Source organism: Lampetra planeri, chromosome 11 (genome assembly GCF_965212315.1).
Source record: "Lampetra planeri chromosome 11, kcLamPlan1.2.h2, whole genome shotgun sequence".
In the NCBI taxonomy this organism is placed as follows: domain Eukaryota; kingdom Metazoa; phylum Chordata; class Hyperoartia; order Petromyzontiformes; family Petromyzontidae; genus Lampetra; species Lampetra planeri.
In genome coordinates this window covers 5,560,075-5,581,611 of record NC_136117.1, presented here as the reverse complement: position 1 = coordinate 5,581,611, position 21,537 = coordinate 5,560,075, and the positions used below count along the sequence as shown (strand labels likewise).

The 21,537-nt window shown below is 44.7% G+C and overlaps 1 protein-coding gene across 2 annotated transcripts in view; it reads left to right on the top strand.

The window, feature by feature from the left end:
- The window catches only part of LOC144721228 (neuronal cell adhesion molecule-like), a 267,471-nt gene that overhangs the window by 177,400 nt on the left and 68,534 nt on the right, over positions 1-21,537 (top strand). For both annotated transcript variants that reach the window (XM_078598675.1, XM_078598676.1), the window contains 11 exons: positions 681-803; positions 2,336-2,506; positions 5,973-6,029; positions 9,454-9,565; positions 10,033-10,217; positions 12,159-12,293; positions 13,398-13,541; positions 14,790-14,901; positions 17,187-17,356; positions 18,244-18,391; positions 18,934-19,058. In XM_078598675.1, the coding sequence (XP_078454801.1) occupies positions 681-803; positions 2,336-2,506; positions 5,973-6,029; positions 9,454-9,565; positions 10,033-10,217; positions 12,159-12,293; positions 13,398-13,541; positions 14,790-14,901; positions 17,187-17,356; positions 18,244-18,391; positions 18,934-19,058 (1,482 nt within the window). The remainder of the gene's footprint in view (positions 1-680; positions 804-2,335; positions 2,507-5,972; positions 6,030-9,453; positions 9,566-10,032; positions 10,218-12,158; positions 12,294-13,397; positions 13,542-14,789; positions 14,902-17,186; positions 17,357-18,243; positions 18,392-18,933; positions 19,059-21,537) is intronic.

Here is a 21,537-nt window from a genome sequence, read left to right as displayed (position 1 = left end):
AATGATCGATGTCTCTTTGTGAATGTAGTTTTTTTGTGTGAAACCTATTAAACGTGGTTTAAAATCACAGTCAAAGCAACTCTGCTCAACAAAGCAAGGGGCAGTGGTTATTTATGTTTGTGCCCCTGAGCCAGGTGTGGAAATTCCACACTCCTATGGTGGGGCCCTGTATTTCCATATTTAAAGCACTGGTCACGTCCCAAAAAGTGCTACTTAATTAGCTAATTCAATCGTGATGCTGATGACGGGCTATGTTGACCTCCAAACTGGGATTTAAACTTTCAATGACGAGTAAAGTGTTTTGCTGCAGTTCCTTAATCATAAGAGAAGCACTTAAATCGTAATTATAAAGTTACATAAGTTCAACTGTCAGTTGGAGGTGGTCAACCCAGGTCATCGTCCCTCCGCGGTTGGTAAACGAGTACTAAATTGTGGATGGTCAACAGTGATAATGCCACAAGTAGACTGCCCACCACCATGGGAATGTGGAATGTGCCACGCTGGCTAAATTTCCTGACAGAAGACACTTGAACAATGCTCATATGAGCACGGGCATACTCTCACTGAATGCATACTTGCGATCAAAAAATACCCAGCCCTTTTTAAAACAAAAAAGACCGCAGCAACCGTATCTTCACAGAATGCCAGTCGCTCATTCATGTGCTCTTGTGTTAACCCAGGGTCTCCTCTGTGGCCAAAGGAGGTGATCGACCCAGTGCAGGTGAAGGAGGGCTCGTCAGCTGTGCTGCCCTGCAACCCCCCACCTGGAATCCCGCCGCCCGTCATCTTCTGGATGGACCACGGTGAGCCCGACGCTGACGCTCTCGACGTGGCCTTCAGAGACCCCCCCCCCCCCCTCGATGTAGCCCGAATTTAATTAAATGTGGCAACGTTAATATGTGGCTTGCATTGACTGTATATAAAATGTATTCTTAGGTTTTTTCGGTAAAGTCACGTAGGTAAAAATTTTTAATTAATAAAAGTAAAATAAAACAATAAAAAATAAATAAATCACGACGTTTCGGAAGCAACACAAGCCTCCGTCTTCAGGTGGAACCATCACAGCCACGTGTCAAAGCAAGGTAGTTCTACCTGATGACGGTTGCTTGTGTTGCAATCGAAACGTATTCTATTATTTAATTTATTTTCTTTCTACGTGACTTTACCGAAAGAACCAAAGAGTAATTACTGCAGTCACGAAAGCTTCAAATCAAGTTTCAAAGTAAATCGTTTAATAACAGGTTAAACAGGAATTGAACACAGGTGGTGTATATGCCAGTCATGCCAGGCAGTCAGAGCATAACACCTGGACCATGTCCCGTGACCTCTTGTTAGCGAGCCTTCCACACTTCACATGACCTCCGTACACCTAGCCTGGTACAAAAGCTGTGGTTCTGTCACTGTCACTTTGTGGTTAATGGCGGCTGTTGTCGTTGTTTGTGTCTGAATGTCTGAACGTTTGTGTCTGACTGTCTAAGCATACATGGCTGGGTCATGTAGCTCGCATGCCCAGCCACCACATGCCCAAACAGCTTTGTTTGGCTGGATAGAGGGGGCTAAACGGGCGTGGCACAGGCTAAATAAGATATTGAATGATGCGGTACGAGAGGTTATGGAGCTGAGTGGACTTGCCAATGACTGGTACCAGCGGTTTTCAAGATCGGCCTCTGTAGAGGAGGCTCGTGAAGGGCGCTACTGGGCAGTTGGAGGCAGACCCCCTCCAGGAAAAATGAAGGGCAGAAAAGCGATGCTCACAACAATGAGCAGAGCGCCGGGCAGCTAAAACACAGCAAGCACAGTAGGGGGCACAGGTGGTGCATCAATCAATCATCTCAGTCAGTGAATCCATGGCACCTGGGTCTGTCCCATGACCTGCCAGTGGGCGTTTGAAACTTCACGTGGCCTTAAAGTGCCATGGTGACGTCACCACCACTTATTGGCGACTGGCAGTTGTTGTTATTGTTGAGCTTATGTTGCACACTCGAAATGAAGGACGTGGGCAGGTGATCCAAATTGAGGGCAAACACATTTATTGTGGTTAATCTGTAAGATGCAACAGCATGTGTGTCACACGCAGCAATTCTTCAACTGAGTCGCCATTAACCACGTGACTGGTGTACAAGTGCGGTTAATCAATAACCCTGCCAGCCCCCTACAGGCCCAACTCCGTTATCGCATGCTGGTGTACACACGTGCATTGATGTACTACACAGCACATCAGGACTTTCACAGAACCACACTTTACTCCCTTGCTGCACAAGGAAATAATTAAAAGAGTGGTCCATTCCTAATGTGTCACACGTACGTGCATGTTTGTCGGTGTCTCCATCTGCAGTCTTGCAGAGGCTAGCTCAGGACGAGCGCGTGTCCCAGGGCCTCAACGGGGACCTCTACTTCTCCAACGTGCGCACATCAGACACACGCGATGACTACATCTGCTATGCTCGCTTCGTGTACACGCAGACCATCCAGCAGAAGCAGCCCATCAAGCTGACGGTGCAGCCAGGTACGTGCCAGTCACTCGACCCTCGCTCAGCATGCCGCTCAAGTGAGTGAGTCAGTCAATCGGTGCCTTCGCATGCGGTCGATTGGGAGTCTCCACAAGCCTCCTGCAAAGAAAAACGGAATGTACTCGATGCCCCAGCACTTGTACCATGCGGATTTTTGTATCAAGAGGTCTCAGCCAATGCCATGGATGCCACCACATGCACCATGGAATTTTTTCTTCCTTCTGCCAGGTCATGCGGCCATTAAAGAGTTGGCTCCCAATCTTCAAACTCCGCCCTTTATCCCAACAACTGCTTCTATGTGTTCCCCTTTGTGACTCAGTCAACACCCAATTCAATTTCTCATCACCACCTCCATCTGGATTTAGATCATTTCCGTGGTCGCCAACCTCTGGGTGCCGCTCCATTGCCCGTTTCGGTAACCTCACCCACTCCATCCTGCACACGTGTCGCACCCATCACAACCTCCTCTTCCCGATTACATCTGCAACACTTTCTTTCCACGTTCTAGATAAACGTATATCTTTCTCACCCTAGCCTGCCATAACACGCCTAGCCTCCTCCACACGCACCTGTATCCAAGTTCAGCTCTCTGAGCAACGCAGTACAACTAAACAAAATTCACCCTTCTCTTAATACTAAAGTTGACCTCACTACACTCACAAAGTGGCTAATGTAGTCCTTAAATAGCCCACCCTTATAATGCAATACATCTATTGACCCCCTTCTCACAACCCCCTGCGTTATGCGCATTACCCCCTAAACGCAGACAGTCTCTACGACATCGAGGTTCTGACCTCCTCCTGACAGCTGGTACAAGCAGCTTCAATCCTAAGCAATGCCATCAACGTAGCATTTGAAAATCTCAACTCCCAAGTCCCAGATTTCCAGCCTCAGTACGACACCTTGCTCTGCCAAAATCGGCATATCCCATCGCCCTACACATGTGTGTATGGTACGAATCAGGCCAGCAGATAGTGACCAAATTACTTAACGCTTCAAGAAGAATGCGTGCATTCATAACCGTAACCTCTTGAAACGGACATGCTTTAAAAGTGTCTGAAAGCGAATATTTAGAACCGTTGCTGTTTATAGACATCGAACACATTATGCAATGGGTACATAACATTCCTCTTACGCTGGTGTTTATTTCGTGCCAGAACAGTGGCTGCTGGGTCAATGGCATTAGTACGCCGAGCGTGCTCAGAGCCGAGGTTTCTGGCTCGAGGTCCCCTGTTGAGCTGCTGCTACGTTATTAAGATAAACTCAGACTTACGATTGTTTTTTATTTCCTCTTCAGCCATTGTGTGCATTCCTCACAGTGGCAGGAGCAGCCTAAGTAGTCCCTCTTGGTTAATTACACGTTATAACGGCTGTAATATATTATACAAATCAACTTCCGTTCTCTATCTCCATATAAACACCAAACACCCTTTAGTCTGTCACGGTAATAAATGGAAATGTCCACTGCGAGGAAGCAAGAACAGAATGATCTGACCTTTTAATATAGATTAATGCAGATGATGCTAAAACACGTTTAACTGAATAGGGTGAGCAACTCTGAGGTTGAGAATAGAAAATGATAGGAGAGCATTTGGCGATGTAAAGTGTAAAGATGAGATCGCTGTGGTTTGGTCCATGCCTGCTGGATGGAGGAGAGCAGGTTACCAAGACATGCGTTGGAGTGGGTGTTGAAAGGACGATAGTGAAGGGAAAACCCGTGAGCAAATGGTGACGATTGGACTGCAAGAGCAAATCTTGGATGTCAAATGTCCATTGTGCAAGGGCTGTACAACCTGGCAGAAGGAACACGGAAACAGCGAGGTGCGGTGGCATCAGCAGCGGTAACCGCGACGACCTCTTGATCTAGACTTAAAACTTTCGTGACTGCAGGAATTCATATTCTTGGTTCTTTCGGTAAAGTCACGTAAATATAAAAAAATAAAAATAAAATAAAAGCAAAAAACCCACGACGTTTCGATCGCAACACAAGCAGTCTTCATCAGGGGGAGAGAAAAGTGCCTAATGAAGACCGCTTGTGTTGCGATCGAAGCGTCGTGGGTTTTTTGCTTTTATTTTATATATTTTTTTAATATTTACGTGACTTTACCGAAAGAACCAAGAATATGACCTCTTGATTGTCCAACCTTGAATGTCCATTCCTCTTTGAGTCATCTTGACTATTTCAGGATAGTCCTACTTGTGGAATATTTATTTGCCAAAAATGGCCACAACTGCGATACGCAATGGACTATGCCCGAGAGCCACATTATGAGATCTTAAAAGTCCACTCAAATTGCCAAGCGGCACTTTCTTTTGGATATTTTTTTTTCCAACGACAAATCATCAAGGAGATTGTTGTCAAATCTGTACCGAAGGGCCTATAACCTAGCGGCATTCGCGCTTAACAACTAGGCAACCAGAAAACAAGGAAACAAAAACTGAAATATAATAGCATGCTCGTCAAGCAGAATTAATTCCACAAAGCATTGCACACTCATTACAGACTTGTAGAGCGATTGCACATTGCTAGCATGCTCAGATGCATTCACAATCACTATTATGTTTGGCCGCCTACAATTAGTGACTTTCTTTTCTCCCATAGCTTGAGTGAATATTAAATCAGTCGCAAATGCCAGCTTGCACTGAGATATTGAAAGCCTCAAATTATAACCCAGTCTTGCATGTGACGAATGCAAATGGATAAGTGCTCCAACCCGTTGGTCGTGTGCTGAGAGCACTCAACAATCAGAATGTTGAAAGTTCAAATGCTAGCAAAAGGTCAACTGAGTGCTGCATTTTCCTTCAGATGTGAATAAAATGAGGACCACTTTGTGGGAAGTAACCAGTGCTTTTTGTATGAAGAGACTTGCTCCTACCAGGGAGATATTGAATTTCAACAACTGATTTCACAGCTACCAATACAATTTGGGACCACCCCCTTCGCCATATGGGCATTGAGAAACATTACCCTTTGACCTGACATAATTTTGGTTGGCTAATTACATAGCTTGTCAGGGCTGGCAAAGACGTTAATTATTGACAAATTTTCATCCTTGGAAGGATTATTTACTAAACAAGCTCCTGGAATCAGGCCAGTTGGCTCGCGATCGGAAGGCTGCTGAGTTCACATGCTGGCAGGGGGTTGGCTTGGCCCATTATCCCTTTGGATTAATAAAAACCAGTCCCCGTTTGTGCGGATGGCTCTACTTGTTCGATGGCTCTACTCGCCCCCACCATAGGAATATTGCATTTTCACCACTGGCTCAGGGATGTGAACAGGAGATGAGCACTGCCTCCATCTCAATTTATCAGGAAATCACTTTGTCATGTTACCATTGTGTGCTTGCTTTTCTGTCTCACGATTTACTTTGCTCATGTAAGGCAATAACTGCATGAACTCATTTCTGTGTTTGTTTTATTTTTTGGACGTGCATGTTTGTGTGTGCATTTTCTTTTTTTCAGTTGATGCCAGTAATGATACAGAGTCTGCTAATGCCAGTGATGCTGACATAAATGGTGGTGAGTTTATTTTTTAATGAAAAGTAATGAACAGATTCTTTATTTTCTTCAACTTTTTAAAATCTGTAAACTAACGCTAATCTCCTCCTAAAAATGTAAATCTGTCATCTTTTCTCCATTCCACTGTGCAGACGTTAAGCTCCTTTGGCAGTAGGGATCGCAAAACAAGCAAAGTGGAACTGATTAAAACTGCAAAAGATGAATTTATGAACAAGTTAATTGAAATAAAATTACTTAATAGTACTGAGTAGACATTTTAACAGATTTGACATTGCCAACATCATATACATCTACTATTACAATTTAATTACAATATACAAGGAGTGCCACTGTGTGGAAGTTATAAGAGGAAGAAGTTGTTCCTGCCGTAGGAACATGGATTTTAGACTGCTTGCTTAGGACAGTGTTACTTATTGCTCCATTTATTAGGCAAAACACTTTGACTATACTCTGCAATAGTTGCTCCATGAATAATGTATAACACCATGAAGGTTCCCAATTACCAAATGCATTAGATTTGTGAAATGAAATTAGATTGAGATGATTGAGATGGCAACAAATGAAACATAGATGCAATCTAACTTGGTGTAACTGAGATGCAATCGTACTTTGGAGCTAGTTTTGTATAAATGTACCATTGTTTTGCAACACGAGAGTTTGCGTGATTGGCATTGCAGACAATTCTATACATTGCTTCTGTTAACTCCAGGCTGATCGAATGAGTATTCCCATTTGTGATTCCATCACGCTTTGCAACAATGTCCAAGTGAATTGTGTGTGCATTTATGTTCATCATTGTTTCATTTTCAGAAAACAATAATGACATTTTGCCATTAAAATATCATATTTCATTTCTACATGATTAATATATATTACGTTTTCCATAATAATGTAATTCTTTTTATGCCAGCTATTCGCGTGCATTTAGATACACGTAGAAAATACTTTTTACAGGGTGGCCCAGGATGGCACAGGGTTGCACAGTTGCAACACTCGTGCCCACAGCAAGAAGTTCCTGGGTTCAATTCCTTACTTGGACCACCTTTCGACGTGGAGTTAGAATGTTCTCCCCTTGTTCTGAATGGGTTTCGTCCAGGCTCTCTCTTTGCCTCCTGCAGCTAAAACACGATGGCCAAACATCGCAATGCAAAATATTACCTGCAAATGACTCAATTTAAATGAGACGCGGCAACATTGACCCCTACTGCGAAAAACTTGGCAGGACCCTTGTGAAATAGAATCTTGAGACTCAGTGAAGCTTCCCTTGATAAACAAGAATAGTAAGAAAGTACACGTGCACAGAGCTTCCCAAGTGACACCGTGGTTAAAGCACTCACCTCACGTTTGGAAAGGCAAAGTCCAGTTGTGGGTGATTTAGAAAACCTCCCCTGTAGTGTCAAAACAATGAAGTACCGCATTATAGAAAGTCAACAGTGGTTATACCATGGATACTCTGGTCCCTGCCTCTGAATTACATACAGTATGTCGAATTTCCACCACTGGCTCAGCATCACCAATGGAAATGAACATTGCCCACGGGGAAATTTTCCGATTACGGTATATATACCTACTTTAAATAATTATTTTCTTTAAACTATTCAGACACACACTCAAGCTCAATTTTAAGTGAGGGAGATTTTAATTATTCTCGTGGACTTGACTTAATTAAATTATATTGGCTCTTTATAATTTGTGTAATTGAGACAATTAAAATTAAACAGCAATTGCTTATAATAAATCACCTTTCAAGGGTTTTGTAATTGGGTAATTTTGTATCTATATATAGCCCCCAGTATCAGATTATAAACAAATTTAAATCTGTGTTTTCAGCAGTCGATATAAAATACAATATCCCAGCATGCCGCGAACCGGCAGTGTTGAAATTAAGAGTGTGAATCGTGCAATATTAAAACCTATTTTCCTTTCGAAATGAAAGGTATTGTAATTATTCGTTTCTACTAATGCAGTGGCTCAGTTTCCACGCTCCTTTGACTCAAATCGTTTCCACGGCGGTGTTTATCTGCCTTAAGTTTGTAATGGCAAAGCAATGAGCTCTGTCTCATAAACGCCGCCTCGTGACAGAATCATTATCTGTGCTAATAGAACGCTGCTTTGCTGACATTTCAAATGAGAAACCCCCCGATGTGTCATTTATTTTGATATTATTCAGAAAGCAATGTGTATAGAACGAGTGATGATGCCTTATATTTATTCATGGAAGTCTCACTGAGTCTCAAAACTCCTATTCAAGAGGAGCTGCGAGTGGGATATATTTAATATTAATTAGATATATGTCAATATATCTCATAAAAATTCCAACAACATTTACCAATTTTTTTGTAAATTGCAATAATTTTGATCACTTTAAATACCCAAATTCATCAAAAAAATAATGAAATAATGGTAATCATTCTTGATTTTAAGCTTTCGTGACTGCAGGAATCCATACTCTATGGTTTTATCGGTAAAGTCACGTGGGTAGAAAAAATAATGAAATAATCAAACGACGTTTCGGTCGCAACACAAGCGGCCATCTTCATTTTTCTATCTACGTGACTTTACCGAAAGAACCAGAGAGTATGGTAATCATTGTTTAAAAAGAGACATGTTACATTACTAGACAACTCAAGATCAACTCTGGGCAGCTGCTGGATGGTGGGTCACATCACAGGATCGTGAGAGGTGGTCGCAGCTTGGGGAGGCCTTCATCAAGCAGTGGATTGACCATGGCTGATGAGAATAATGATGATTAGTTATCATTCGTTGATCCACATGGAAGCCAGTGAACACGTGATTATAGGGAATGCACGTGAATCACGAAGGATCTATCTGTTTTATTTCATTCTTTGCTCTTCGTGCTGCTGAACTTGGTTAAGCTGCGTTGGTCTCTGCTGCTCCTCTGCTTTTGTTTATTTAATTTATTGACGGCCACACCTTATCACTCTAAACCTTCCCTCCCGACTAAGTCGCTTCCATTCAAAGCTTCTTGAATACTCGTGTGTGGCTGTAATGGGACATGTGCTTTCGGTGGGTTGCGTTCATCTGTTTTAAAATTTTAAACGATATGCTTATGTCATCGTAAGTGTACACACAAGCATATGGACACGGACACGTGCACGCATAAGCACATGCATACTCACAAATATACAAAGTATTACATTGTTTAAAAAGAGACATGTATGTGCGTTCACGCTTTTAACTACACGTGTTGATCCACGAGTGTGCGCACATATGGGTATGTGTACATCTGTATATAGATTGGTGCATGCATGTGTCCACACGAGTTTGTTCCAGACGGCCGCAGAAGCGCAGAACACACATGCTTACAAACACGTGTATTTACACTTGTGTACATGTGTGTGTACACTTGTATGCATGTGTATGTCTCTGTATATATACATTGTGTCACGTGGCGTCTGCACAGGGAGCCGCGTGGATCTGTACCCGCCACACTTCCTCTCTCCCGTCGGTGCCTCCAGCACTAAGATGGTGCTCAAAGGAGACGTCCTGAGCCTGGAGTGCATCGCAGCCGGCCTGTATGTCATCGCACTGCGCCACACGAGCAAGCAGCAGCTGTCACACGAGCGTACATAGAGGGGGCACCGCTGTGGCAAGATGTTCACGAGATGTTAACGAGCTCGCCTGGTGTGCGGGAGGTCGTGGGGTCGATCCCGACCCTGACACCTGTGTGTAATACTAACATCTCCACGCAGTTAAGTTCTGGAATCCAGAGCTGTTCTGCAATCTCCTGATGACCTCGCGGATATGTTTGGCTAGCTGCTGGGATGCGGTAAATGGCATTAAAACATCGTAGTGAAAAACAATGGTTTGAAAGGCTCATTGGTCAATTAAACATTGTTACACATCCACGATTAAAACAGATGTCCTACCACTGATTGAAAACAACAGATCGTCACGCACAACTCTGTGTGAGGCGACACATTACAGTACCCTCACGGTGGTCTTGTTCCTTGCATCCTGCATCACCTTGTCCAAACCGCAGGCCGACGCCGCGCATCCAGTGGTTCAAGTCTGGCGCGGAGATGCCGTGGGAGCGCGCAAAGCTGCTCAACTTCAACAAGACGCTCATTCTGGCAAACGTGATGGAGGGTGACGACGGCAACTACGTGTGTCTCGCTTCCAACCGGCTGGGAGCCCAGAGGCACACGACCACCGTCGCCATCGAAGGTGCGCGCCGGTTCTCATTCGCCAGCTCAGCGGGTTTACCAGCTGTGATGGCCATCGAAATTGAACTTTTTTTCCTCTTTGAATGACCAACTGGGAAGTGCTGAACTCCCATTTGTGGCCGATAGCTAGCATTGGCAAAGTCCAGATTCTCATGGTCGGGGCTTGGTGTGTCTTGATGATGTCCACTGTTGAATTCTCGCAAATGTGCGTAGCCCTGCGATGTCTTGCTCATGCCACAGCTGGCAGGAGAACAGTTCACTCGGGATATCTATAGAGCCCATCTACCACAAAAGTGTTACTTATTTTAATAGCGCCCTGATGAATACTTATTCAGTGAAGTGTCTCTGTACCAAAACCAGGATTTAAAACTCACTGCCTCATGGCTGATTGCAATGCTCCAACCATAGCACAGCTTGGCGGTAGGTGCCCAACGAATTGTAATCAAGTGACGTGGCATTGGGGTCGGCGGATCATGCAGAGATGGAGCCATCGACTGTGTGAGACAACCGCTTGCAGGACAATGAGCTTTGCAGAAATTCCATATTCCCACGGTTGGAATGAGTCTTATCACCCACAAAGGACACCCACTTTTGACTTTCTGCAAAGCAATGGTGTATGCTTCTAATCTAGTGCTTCAGAAAAAGAGTTGGTGCATCATGAAAGTATTATCAGACTTCCAACCTATAGAACTACTAGGCCACATGTCAGTACAAAAATTAGGTTGATGGTATAGGTGTGTGGTGTTTGATTATTCGTTTCAACATATACGTACATGGGTTTTCTCACGCATCATTGGAGTCTCCTCCCACGCAAGATAAACATCAACAATGAAGTGAACGGACATCCAACGCAAAACCATTTTTTTTTGTACATATATAATTTTGAGACTCGGCGAAGCTTTCCTCAATTGATTTATTTACATGAAAACGTTTGACAGCAAAGGTCAAGAGTCTCAAACAGTCTGTTCATGGGCTCAAAAGATGATGAAACCACTGTTTCACTTCGTAAGACGGTATCGCATCTCTGCGGACTCTTATTTCAGCAGGGAAAATGTCAAAACGTACATCAAACACTCTTCTTATCGGAAGAATGTGACCGGCTGCGTTTATAAGAATCTTACCCATTTAAAATGTTTCAAACTGCACCATTGTTTGATGGAACGCTTTTAATGCCGTCATCAACATGTACTGAGAGTCAATGGCCATGCCTCGTGCAAGGAGTCACCAAAATATAGGGCGTCGTGCTGTGTAGCTACGGTTCAATTTAATCCATCACTAATCCCCTAAAGGATGATTTTGAAATCGCTGGCCACCCTGCGGCCAATTCACCAATCCTTCCCCAAAGTGCTTTAATACCAGCGTGTGAGCCTCTTGACAAGGATGTATAATATACATTACATTTAGAGTGAATGTAAAGGCGCATTGGATGTATAATGCTTCACTCCATTATATTGACAATACGAATTTTATTTTTGCGCATTGAGGCTTGCTTGCAAAAGGTCCCACGTTAATCATAATTCCGTGATGATAATGTCTTGAGAATTGTTAAATAAAAGTGTCCCTGTGATGGTATGGGCATTCGGCGGCGCTCATCACTATTGGTGGCCTTCAGCCATCAGTAGAAATTCAACATTCCTATGGTAGGAGCCAGTCTCTCTAGAGGACGACCACAGCTAATGTCCCGGGAAGTGCAACTCATTTAAATGGCTACAAATATTAATAATTATGGTTTGAGTCGATGTCAACAGGGAATTGAACTGCCACCATGATTGCTTAGCTAAGTTGAGCACGACTCGCTGCGATGTCTCTATTTTGGCCAGTCAATGTAATTATTACCATGACTTAGAAATGTGAGGTCGCCTTATTTGTGAAACTGCCGCATTATTGTGCTCGACCAACTCCTGCTGATCGTTCTCCCCCTGTGTGTGGTGTGTGGACACAGCCGCCCCCTACTGGCTCACGGAAGGGCCTGAGAGCCGCGTGGTTCAGCCGGGCGAACAGACGGCCATCATGTGCCGCGCTACCGGCAACCCCAAGCCGTCGATTCGCTGGCTCCTCAACGGAGGGCCCATTGAAGGCAAGTGACGTTCACCGCGAAGAGTAGCAACGAGTGGGGGCAATAGAAGCCACCTGTAAGACGTCATCAGAACGATGGTGATGAGTGCGCGGTGCGTCCGCAAGATGGGATTGAGGAGGGCAGATCACCGAGACTGGTGCTGGTCTACTTCAGTTGGGACCCGGAGGTCGGTGACCAAGAGGAAGACCTTAAAGCCAGACACTGGGGATAATGAGCCCAGTAAGAGTGCACTTTGGAGGACAGGTGTAAAGTTTGCGATCGTAATAGGATCTGGCGGCAAGGAAGGAAGCGATGGCAACGTGTGCCGGCCTGACGAGCTGCCTTCACATCACAGCCTCTTGACCTTGATGTACAACAGCAGTCAGTGGGTGTTGCGCAACACCATCCACCATAAGCCAGTGATAGAAATTAGACATTCCGAATATAGGGAACTGTCTTCTATCAGTCAACCATGACCGACATTCAACAAAGCGGTACTTTCTTTATTTTATTTTATTGACTCAGTCGGGAAGATGGACCGAGTTGACCCAACTTTAGGATGCGAACCCTCGACTTTATGAGTGTGTGTCAAGTGCTCTGTCAGTAGAGCGAGACTAAAAGTTGCGGGTTTTAAAACAACAATTAATCTTGTTGCCTGAATATACATTTCTAAAACCAGTCGGTCACGTTTCGTGAATTGCAATTCGATATCTAACATCGTTTACTGTTCAGAATTGTTCATATGTGACGAGGAATTTTTATATGTAATTGAGTGGATTCAGAGAAAGAGGTTCCCTATCTTTTTCTCGGCTTGGCCGTGCGTATCGTGCATTCGTTTGTATAATTGTTTACAACTACGTAGGTTTTGAGCACTGCGCTGCATAGCTCTCCTATGTGCGTGTCACGTGGCACGGTGTTGTGGCATTTCGCTTCAGCAATTCAGCTCCTTCAGCAACAGCTCGTGCTCCGACAAAGCTCCCAGCACGTGGACAACAAAAAAACAACAACATCGGACACCCGTGCACAAACAACGCGGCGGTACACAACCGTCGAAAAAACCCGCATCGTAGCGCCGTATAATAATTATCGTTGGCTCGAATAGTTATTTTTGCTTATTTATTTCAGAAGCTGGCAACGACCCGAACAGGAAGGTGGATGGTGACACCATCATCCTGTCGGACCTACCCGAGGGGATGAGCGCTGTGTACCAGTGCGAGGCCACCAACAAGCATGGCTCCATCCTCGGCAATGCCTTCGTCAACGTGCTGGGTCAGAGCTGCCTTTTCTTTGAGCGCTCACACGCCATGAGTTTAACGGACCATTCATTCTCATCATCGTCGTTATCAGCATGAGCATCGCATGAATTATCTCCATCCATCATCATCATTGTCACTATAATTGTTATTGCTGTTTTTATGTACAGTAGTGCCTTTGCACTAATGGACCCAAATGTACCTTGCATGTTTTTGTTTTTATAATAATGAAATGAATAAATACGTAATTAAAAACCCTGACTATTTGGTTGTGGATCGACACAACACCCCATGGTTAAATATGACAGTGATATCAATTTCTGGAACTATCACCATCACCACCATCATCATCCACCTCGCAAAAATATGTACTGAGCATTTTATTTTATGGAAATATTTCACCTGGGAAACCCTTGAGATGGAACTTCTTGTTTGCGAGGGTGTCTAGCGCATCAATGGATACAGGTACATAGCCAACACGTAACGACACGTGTGCAGAAATGTTATAGCATTGTCAATCACCGTCTTTGGTAGTGAAAATAATGCACCAGCGAAAGCATGTATCTATGTTGAACTTCTTTCGTACCGTACGTAATCAACCGTGCTAATCGGAGGTACGGGGGAAGGACAACAAGCTAAACACAAAAAGCAGTTCTAAAGAAATGAGTTTTCAATATAGATTGTATTGAACATTTGGGTTGCATACGGATCGACCGATGAAAGCACGGGAAGAAGCAGCGCTCGCTGCCTCGGTAATGGGGAAGAGGTGGTCGCCGCTACATTAGGGGCCACTCACGAGACAGAGAGAGAGATGCTTGTGGCAAAGCCAAGAGTTGCCACGTGTGGAGAGAGAAGAGCTCTAGAGTTGGGCAGAGTGCAAAGATATAGAGTTGGCACTTGGTCATCTGAGTGTAATAAATGGCATATACCCAGTTCTGGGTTAGAAACACGAATGTTTGCTTGACTATTTTATGATTACTTTTTCTGCACGATTGAAGTTGTGATCAAAAATAGCCATTGACGACAGTGCAGACTCGGGGTACACGACACACAGTATCATTGGATAACCCTCAGTGCTTTACCAGCCCACTAATTTGCTTGTACAATTATGAGGCCACTAAAACCCTGAACATGACCTTGAAAATGTTGGCCTCGCATCGACTGAATCGCATCAGATTTTAGTATTTAAAAAAAATGTTTCTATGTGTCAGTTTATGGCGTTGTGTACATGGATAATAACATGCCCATTTTGCACCTCTTACAGCTGTGCCACCCAGGATCCTGTCACCGATGAATAAAGTCTATGCTGCCGTGGTGAACCAGACGGTGCACATTGAGTGCAAGGTGTTCGCCTCCCCACAGCCCACCTTCATGTGGTACGTCCCAAACACCCATCAAACATCGACAAAGATCCCCCATATAGCCTTAACAGGCTGTTGGGGCAAGTGCTGTTAGCGAGCACCTATGAAGGTCGGCGCGGTACACAAAGGGGTGGGTGGCCAGCTCCACGCTCAACTGTCTTTGTGTCCCCAGCGGCGATATTTTTTACACAACAGAACCAGGTACTAATTTGAGGCTGAGTCGCCCTGGGGGAAGCCCAAGACCAGTTCAGATAATCGTCATGGGATTTGCCCATGAACGGGAATCAAACTTGAGTGGCCTGGTTCGTAGCGCAGCGCTCTAACCGCAACCCTACTGCTCCCCACTAACACCCATCACGCAACACACACTCTGACACAGGCAAATGTAGTAGCAATAGCAGTAGGCTTTAAGCACTCTGGTTAGAGTTAATGATACTGGTTATGGGTTGACTCAGCCCATCATCTGTCCGGTCCAAATAAAATACCGCTCTGTGGGCAGCCTGAAGAGGTGACAGACTTGCCCCCACCATGGGAATGTGGAATTCCAGCACGCAGTTTTTTTTAAGACGTGCATATTTATGAATGTTTTTGGAGGCTCTTGCATTGAGAGACCAGGATAGTCTAAATATGCTACAGTCACTTGGGACATTAGTGTGCCTTTTGAGGGCAATTGGTTGCTATGGAAATGCTTTGAGTTGGAAAACTTTAGGCCTTGACGACAGCACTCAATGGCCTTATCACGAGAAAAGATGTCAGGGGATCTTCAACATCCACTAAGTGCACATATAATTATACTTATTAAACTCCCAGTAATAATGAGCGCTGCCGCTGGATTTGAACCATGAAACTCAACAACAAGCGGCGAGCGTGCTACTGCTATCATACCACCATGGTCAATAAAATGTGTGCCATCGTGTTGCACTAATTTGGTTTTCCAGTTTTTTAGCTGAATCCTACGTTAAGAAGAAAGAATTGTCACCATTGGCTCAGGGATACCGGCAGTGGGGATGTTTTAAAAATGTCTAATTCGTTTTGTTTGCTTTTGGAAGAAACCATAATGCCCGGATAGATCCCACTCATTCACATTTGACTTGGGGATAATGAATAATAATAATAATATTTTATGAATAATGGTATGTGGATGATGATGATAATTATCATCGTTACGATTCATAATGGGTGATGCAATATAGATGATAATTGTGATGGTTTTATAAAAGTGGAGCATCGCAAAAAATGTATTTAGCCTCTCGTGCTGTACGGTTTCTCCTGGTGTGTACTGCTTAACAATGACAGCAGTAACGTCGAGGCAAGTCAAACGTCGCAATCAGTCGGTGTGCGCGTGCCGGGTGGATTGATTATTACATCGCTGGATCGTGAGAGATGGCGGTGGCTTGCGGAGGCCCTTCATCCAGCAGTGGATTGACCATGGCAGATGAAAATTATACTGATGACGAATAATAACATTGTATGTTGAATTTCTTTCGCACTGTATGTAGCCAACCGTGCTAATCGGAGATGTGGGGAAAGGGCAACAAACTAAACACTAAAAACAGTTCTAAAGGGATTCGTTTTCAATATAGATGATTTAAAAGTGTGTAGCCCCAGTGGCTTCCTAGTATTGGAAGGAAAAGCGTTCCGGACTGGCGTCAGAAAGCGTGCGGTGCGGTGACCGTCCTTGTTCGACGGCTCGCCAAAATCCGCCGCTGCCACGAGGAAGACCGGAGGTCCCGCGATGATGGTTTACGCTCCATCCTCACCGTCCTCCCCAGAATACCCATGAACGACCTCGGGCTCGGGTCCCAGGCCAATGTTGTTGACGGCCCGCAGCAAACTAAATACTAAAAACAGTTCTAAAGGAATGAGTTTTCAATCTTGATTTAAAAGTGCATAGCTCCATTGGCTTCCTAATATCGGAAGGAAGAGCTTTCCAGATGGACGCAGAAGAGCGTCTGAAAGCGCACGATGCGGTGACCGTCTTTGTTCGATGCTTAGCCAAAAGCCGCTGCCGCGAGGATGACCAGAGTTCACGTGATGGTTTATGCTCCTTGACGAGATCAGCAAGTTTCGATTTCACCTGAAGACGGCTGCTTGCGTTGTGGCCGAAACGTCGTGAGAATTATTTTATTATGTTTTAGTTTTATTATTGTATTACTTCCCTTCTACGTGACTTTGCTGAAAGAACCAAGAAGATGAGTATCAGCAAGGTATTGCGGTTAATTTCTGGCAAGCAATTTGTGCGTGTAATCAGTGCCTGGTGACGATGCCTGAGTGTGGGTCTCTTTGGCGGTGGGCGACAGGTTCAAGGACGCCCACGGAGGGAAGCTGGAAGGTCCGCGCTACCAGGACTCGGCGGCGAGCGACACGCTGGTCGTCCCGCGGGTGCAGAAGGGCGACGCGGGCGTCTACACGTGCCACGTGCAAAACTACCTCAACAAGAACCAGAGCCTGGCTCGGCTGCTCATCAAGGGTCAGTGACACCAGCACTCCTATCGTTTTGTTTTATTGTTTGCTACTGTAACGTGCAGACCCGCCCATACTGAACACCTGTGGAAAAGAGCTTCATAGCTCATCGGATTTCTCCTCCAGTCAAAATAAAGATTCTGATTCTGATGTGTGTTGAACTTCGTTTGCACCGTACGTAGCCAGCCATGCTGATCGAATGTGTGATGCTGTGACCTCCTGCCGGCGAGCCTTCGATACTTGGCGTGGCTTGAGAGTGCACCTAGCCTGGTGCAAGCGTTGTGATGTCACCGCCAATTGGTGGCAGATAGCGGCTGTTGTCATTGCGATAGCACTAAGTTTGCGCTTGGTCCTCTTGACAAGTCACAGACAAAGTGGTCTCCCTGCACAAGTTCGTGTGAAGTGGAGCTCTACTCCACTCGGAGTCTTGAACGAGTGTCCAGAAATCATCATCCCAAAGGCAAAAGCATGTCTTCCCATATAATGCCACTGGTGGCTTCCCACTAAGTGTGGTAATCATTTTACCTGCCCGCATGGGGATGATGGGCTAAGTCAATCCCCAGACAGGAATGAACTCGCAACCTTCCAACTGCAAGTAGAGTATGCTAAGTAGAGTGCCTTTTTGGATAATTTCACAAATCGAAGTCTTATCTACATCCCAGGTCTGTCTGATTTGCTGCACACCAGAGACCAATGGCTGTGACTATTCTACCCCTGCCAATTCGGTGACTTGTCGCTCTTCAGGGTCGTGATTCGAATCAAGGAAATAATTATATTAAACATTGACCGTGGATGGGATAAATGGTGTTAAATTATGTTTGTGTCGCGAAATAGGCAAGTATGATGATAGCAACGATGACTCCGTACGTGTGTGGTTTTCTTTTTGTCGCACAGACCCAACGCGGATTGTGCAGCCCCCATCGGAGCTGCGCACCCAGCGATTTGGCGTTGCTACGTTTGAGTGCCATGCCACCCACGACCCCAGCCTGAGCCTCAACATCTCTTGGTTCCATGACGGATACCCGCTTCCAGAGAGCCCCAGGTCAGTCCACAACCGTTCAGGTGTCCCCAGCCAATCGATATAATGCGATATGGTTTCAGGACAGTGACATGGTCCCAAACCAACCAATGGGCACACAAGTGCTCCCAGTACTTTGTAGATGAAAACAGACATTTTTTGGGGGGAAAAAAAGTATCTCCCTGCTGAAACTAGCGATGGAATGCCACTGATATCCATTGCCCTGAGCCTTCGTGACAATTCCACATTCCCATGGTAGGTGCTAGCCAGTAATTAGAATGATCTCAATAGATATCCTGTAAATTGGTACTCATATCATTGACCCCATGTAAATGATAGCCTGAGCCAAGCCCTGGCCAAGATTTGAACTCTCAACTATTTCATTGTAAGCAGAGCATCCTAATTGCAGCACCACCCAGCTGGATGGATAAATAAGACAGTATTGTAATTAGTAGTATTGCCATTCGTGTCATTACAACAGCTGGAATACATATAACGTGAAATGTTTTCATCTCGGCGTGTACCGTGTACAATCATCGTCGTCTTGATCCTCGCGTTGCGCTCAGACACGAGCTGGAAGGGAGTGGCCTGACCATCGTGAACGTGACAGAGGAGGACGTTGGCCACTACAAGTGCAGAGCCTCCACGGAGTTGGACCACGCCGAGGCAGAGGCTCGACTCACCGTCATAGGTACAAAGAAGCCGGGCTGGGCACTTGCAGGACAATTGCTCTGGCTGGCTATACAAGGGGAGGAAGCTCTGCAACAGATTTCATTGAAACGCTTTGATAAGTTGCCGATGCAAGTAATGTATTGCATCATCTCTCCACAGATGTCCGAACAATCAACTTAATCATTCACGTACTTAATCCAATTCATCCAACAGCTCCCAAGAAAACCCTACTTTATTTTGGACAATGAGCTTCTGTGGGTTATCAAGCCTATATTTGTTCTTCCCAAGACCCTCCTTAAATATTTAACAAAATAGATAACCAAACAATGTCTCCTTCAATCTAGATTTGAAGTTTTCTTAATAAATCACAGTATTTCATATACAAGCGATTGGCCCCACAACCTTCTGTGGGTACATAATTTAGCAGCATTGATTCAAAACAAGCAAAACTGTGGAGGGCTTTTGACATACAGTGTCTCATCAGCAGTCAAGACTTGCTTCAACCAATGCTGGTGAACCACCTGATGTTGTAGGCTCAAATGTGGGATGTGTTCTGCATCACAGACTCACGGCACAGTTGCGTCGGTGTGTGCCACCGCTCTCTCAGCTCGAAGGCATTGTCCCGTCTCCTGGTGAAATCAGTTTGTTTTTTATCTAAAGCCTTGCTGGCAAAGTGGTTATTGCGCATATTATTTCAGCATCCACACTGGCCACTATGTTGTTATTACTTATTATTACATTTGTTTACCGAGGAAAGCCTCGCTGAGTCTCATGACTGTTTTTCAGGAGGGCTCTGCCACGTTTTCGTAGGGTTGTGAGTTAAAATCCTGGTTGGGACTCAACTAAGCCCATCATCTGCGTCGGGTTAATAACACGATTACAACAAATTTGTGGGAAGTTAAAAGTATTCGTTGTGTGGAGACTGATTCCTGCCAGAGGAACAAAGAATTTCCACCACTGGCTTAGGACTAGCAATGAGCACTGGCCAAGACTTCATTTGATTATGCACTAAGGCGTTGTTTGGTAATGTGCTAGTTGACTGTTGCTGCATAAGGCATATCCCAATGATATTTAAAGCAGCAAGCTTTGAGGTGGCTCAGAGGACTCATAATGGCTGTGTAAATGTAATGAGGCAACACTGCTGATATGCATGGTTCAAATTGGGGCAGACTCCTCTGATTAAATCGGGTTCTCGAGCGTGGCAAGTTGATGGCCTCAGCACAGTCACCGATTGGCTGCACAAAATAAATCAATTTTGTTTGTCGTTTAATTTGTCCTCTGCGGGGAATATGTCCAAACGCATCTATAGTACGTAAATCATCATTTACGTCGATTGTTTACGAAACGAAATCTTTTTCGATCAGAAAATATTTCAGATTCCATCACGGAGGGTTTATTCGGTCCACCTATTGCGTGCCAAAGTTAAAAAAAACGTCGAAACGCAAGTCCCTTGACGGATCACGCTGTGTTAAGCAACACGTGCGTGCAAGATTGCCACTGATTGTCCCTATTTACCTGCAGCTCCTGTCCTCTGTAGGGTTACGTGTGAGTCGCATTACTCTGGTCACACAACCCTAAATGCGATCTCCGGCCGTGATTCTCCCCCTCCCCGTGTCTGTGCCTCAATGTTATTAACCAAGTTTTACTTTCCCTTCCCCTGCCTGCAGAACTAATGTGATTTTCCCCGCCTGCCTTTTGGATATGAACCAACTTGTCCTTCTTTCCTGTTATTTGCTTGTATGCCGTTTACCTGCCTGACTGTCGATTGAATAATTTTCATTTTTGCTTTGTTGTAAACACTGAATTATATTTGCAAGTATTCCGACAACTAACCCAGCATGCGGTAACAAGAACATTTCAAGAAATGTATGCTATGTCTAGAAAATGACTATCTAGGGGTGGCCGTTTAGCTTAGGGGGCTAATGCTTTGTCAGAGCAATGAGCCAGTACTGCTGAGATGTTGGGTTCGAATCTGAGTTTCAGCCACCCATGATTGAAGGGGTTTTGTTCTCAATCATGTCATAGGTTGATGATCTCAATGCAGTTAACCAATGACTGTGCTGAAATATCGTGACAAATTTGGGTTTTCGCTCAATCTGGCTTATTTCAGGTGTGGGAAGTTAAAACAAATGTATTGACGTGATGAACACTCTCTGCAGGACATATGCCACTTTGTGCTGCAGAGAGGGGGCCGATTGAAGTGAATTCAGAAGTATTTTTGTGATGCTATCATCCAGGGGCCATTCTCTGACAATAGCTGACGTTACAGTGCTGAGTGGGAGAGCTCACACAGGAAATGTATTTATCTCATGACACGATGCCTGTGGCATAATTCAAATAGTCAAAAAGTACACGAATATTCTCTACAACAGCAAAGGCCTAGTTTAACATTGTGCCGCATGGATTGAACGGTTCCTGTACCTCCAGTCTGTGCTTTTTGTTCATTAACCAACGCCTCCCTCTCCCTCCCGATGTTATTTACACTTTGACCCTAACCC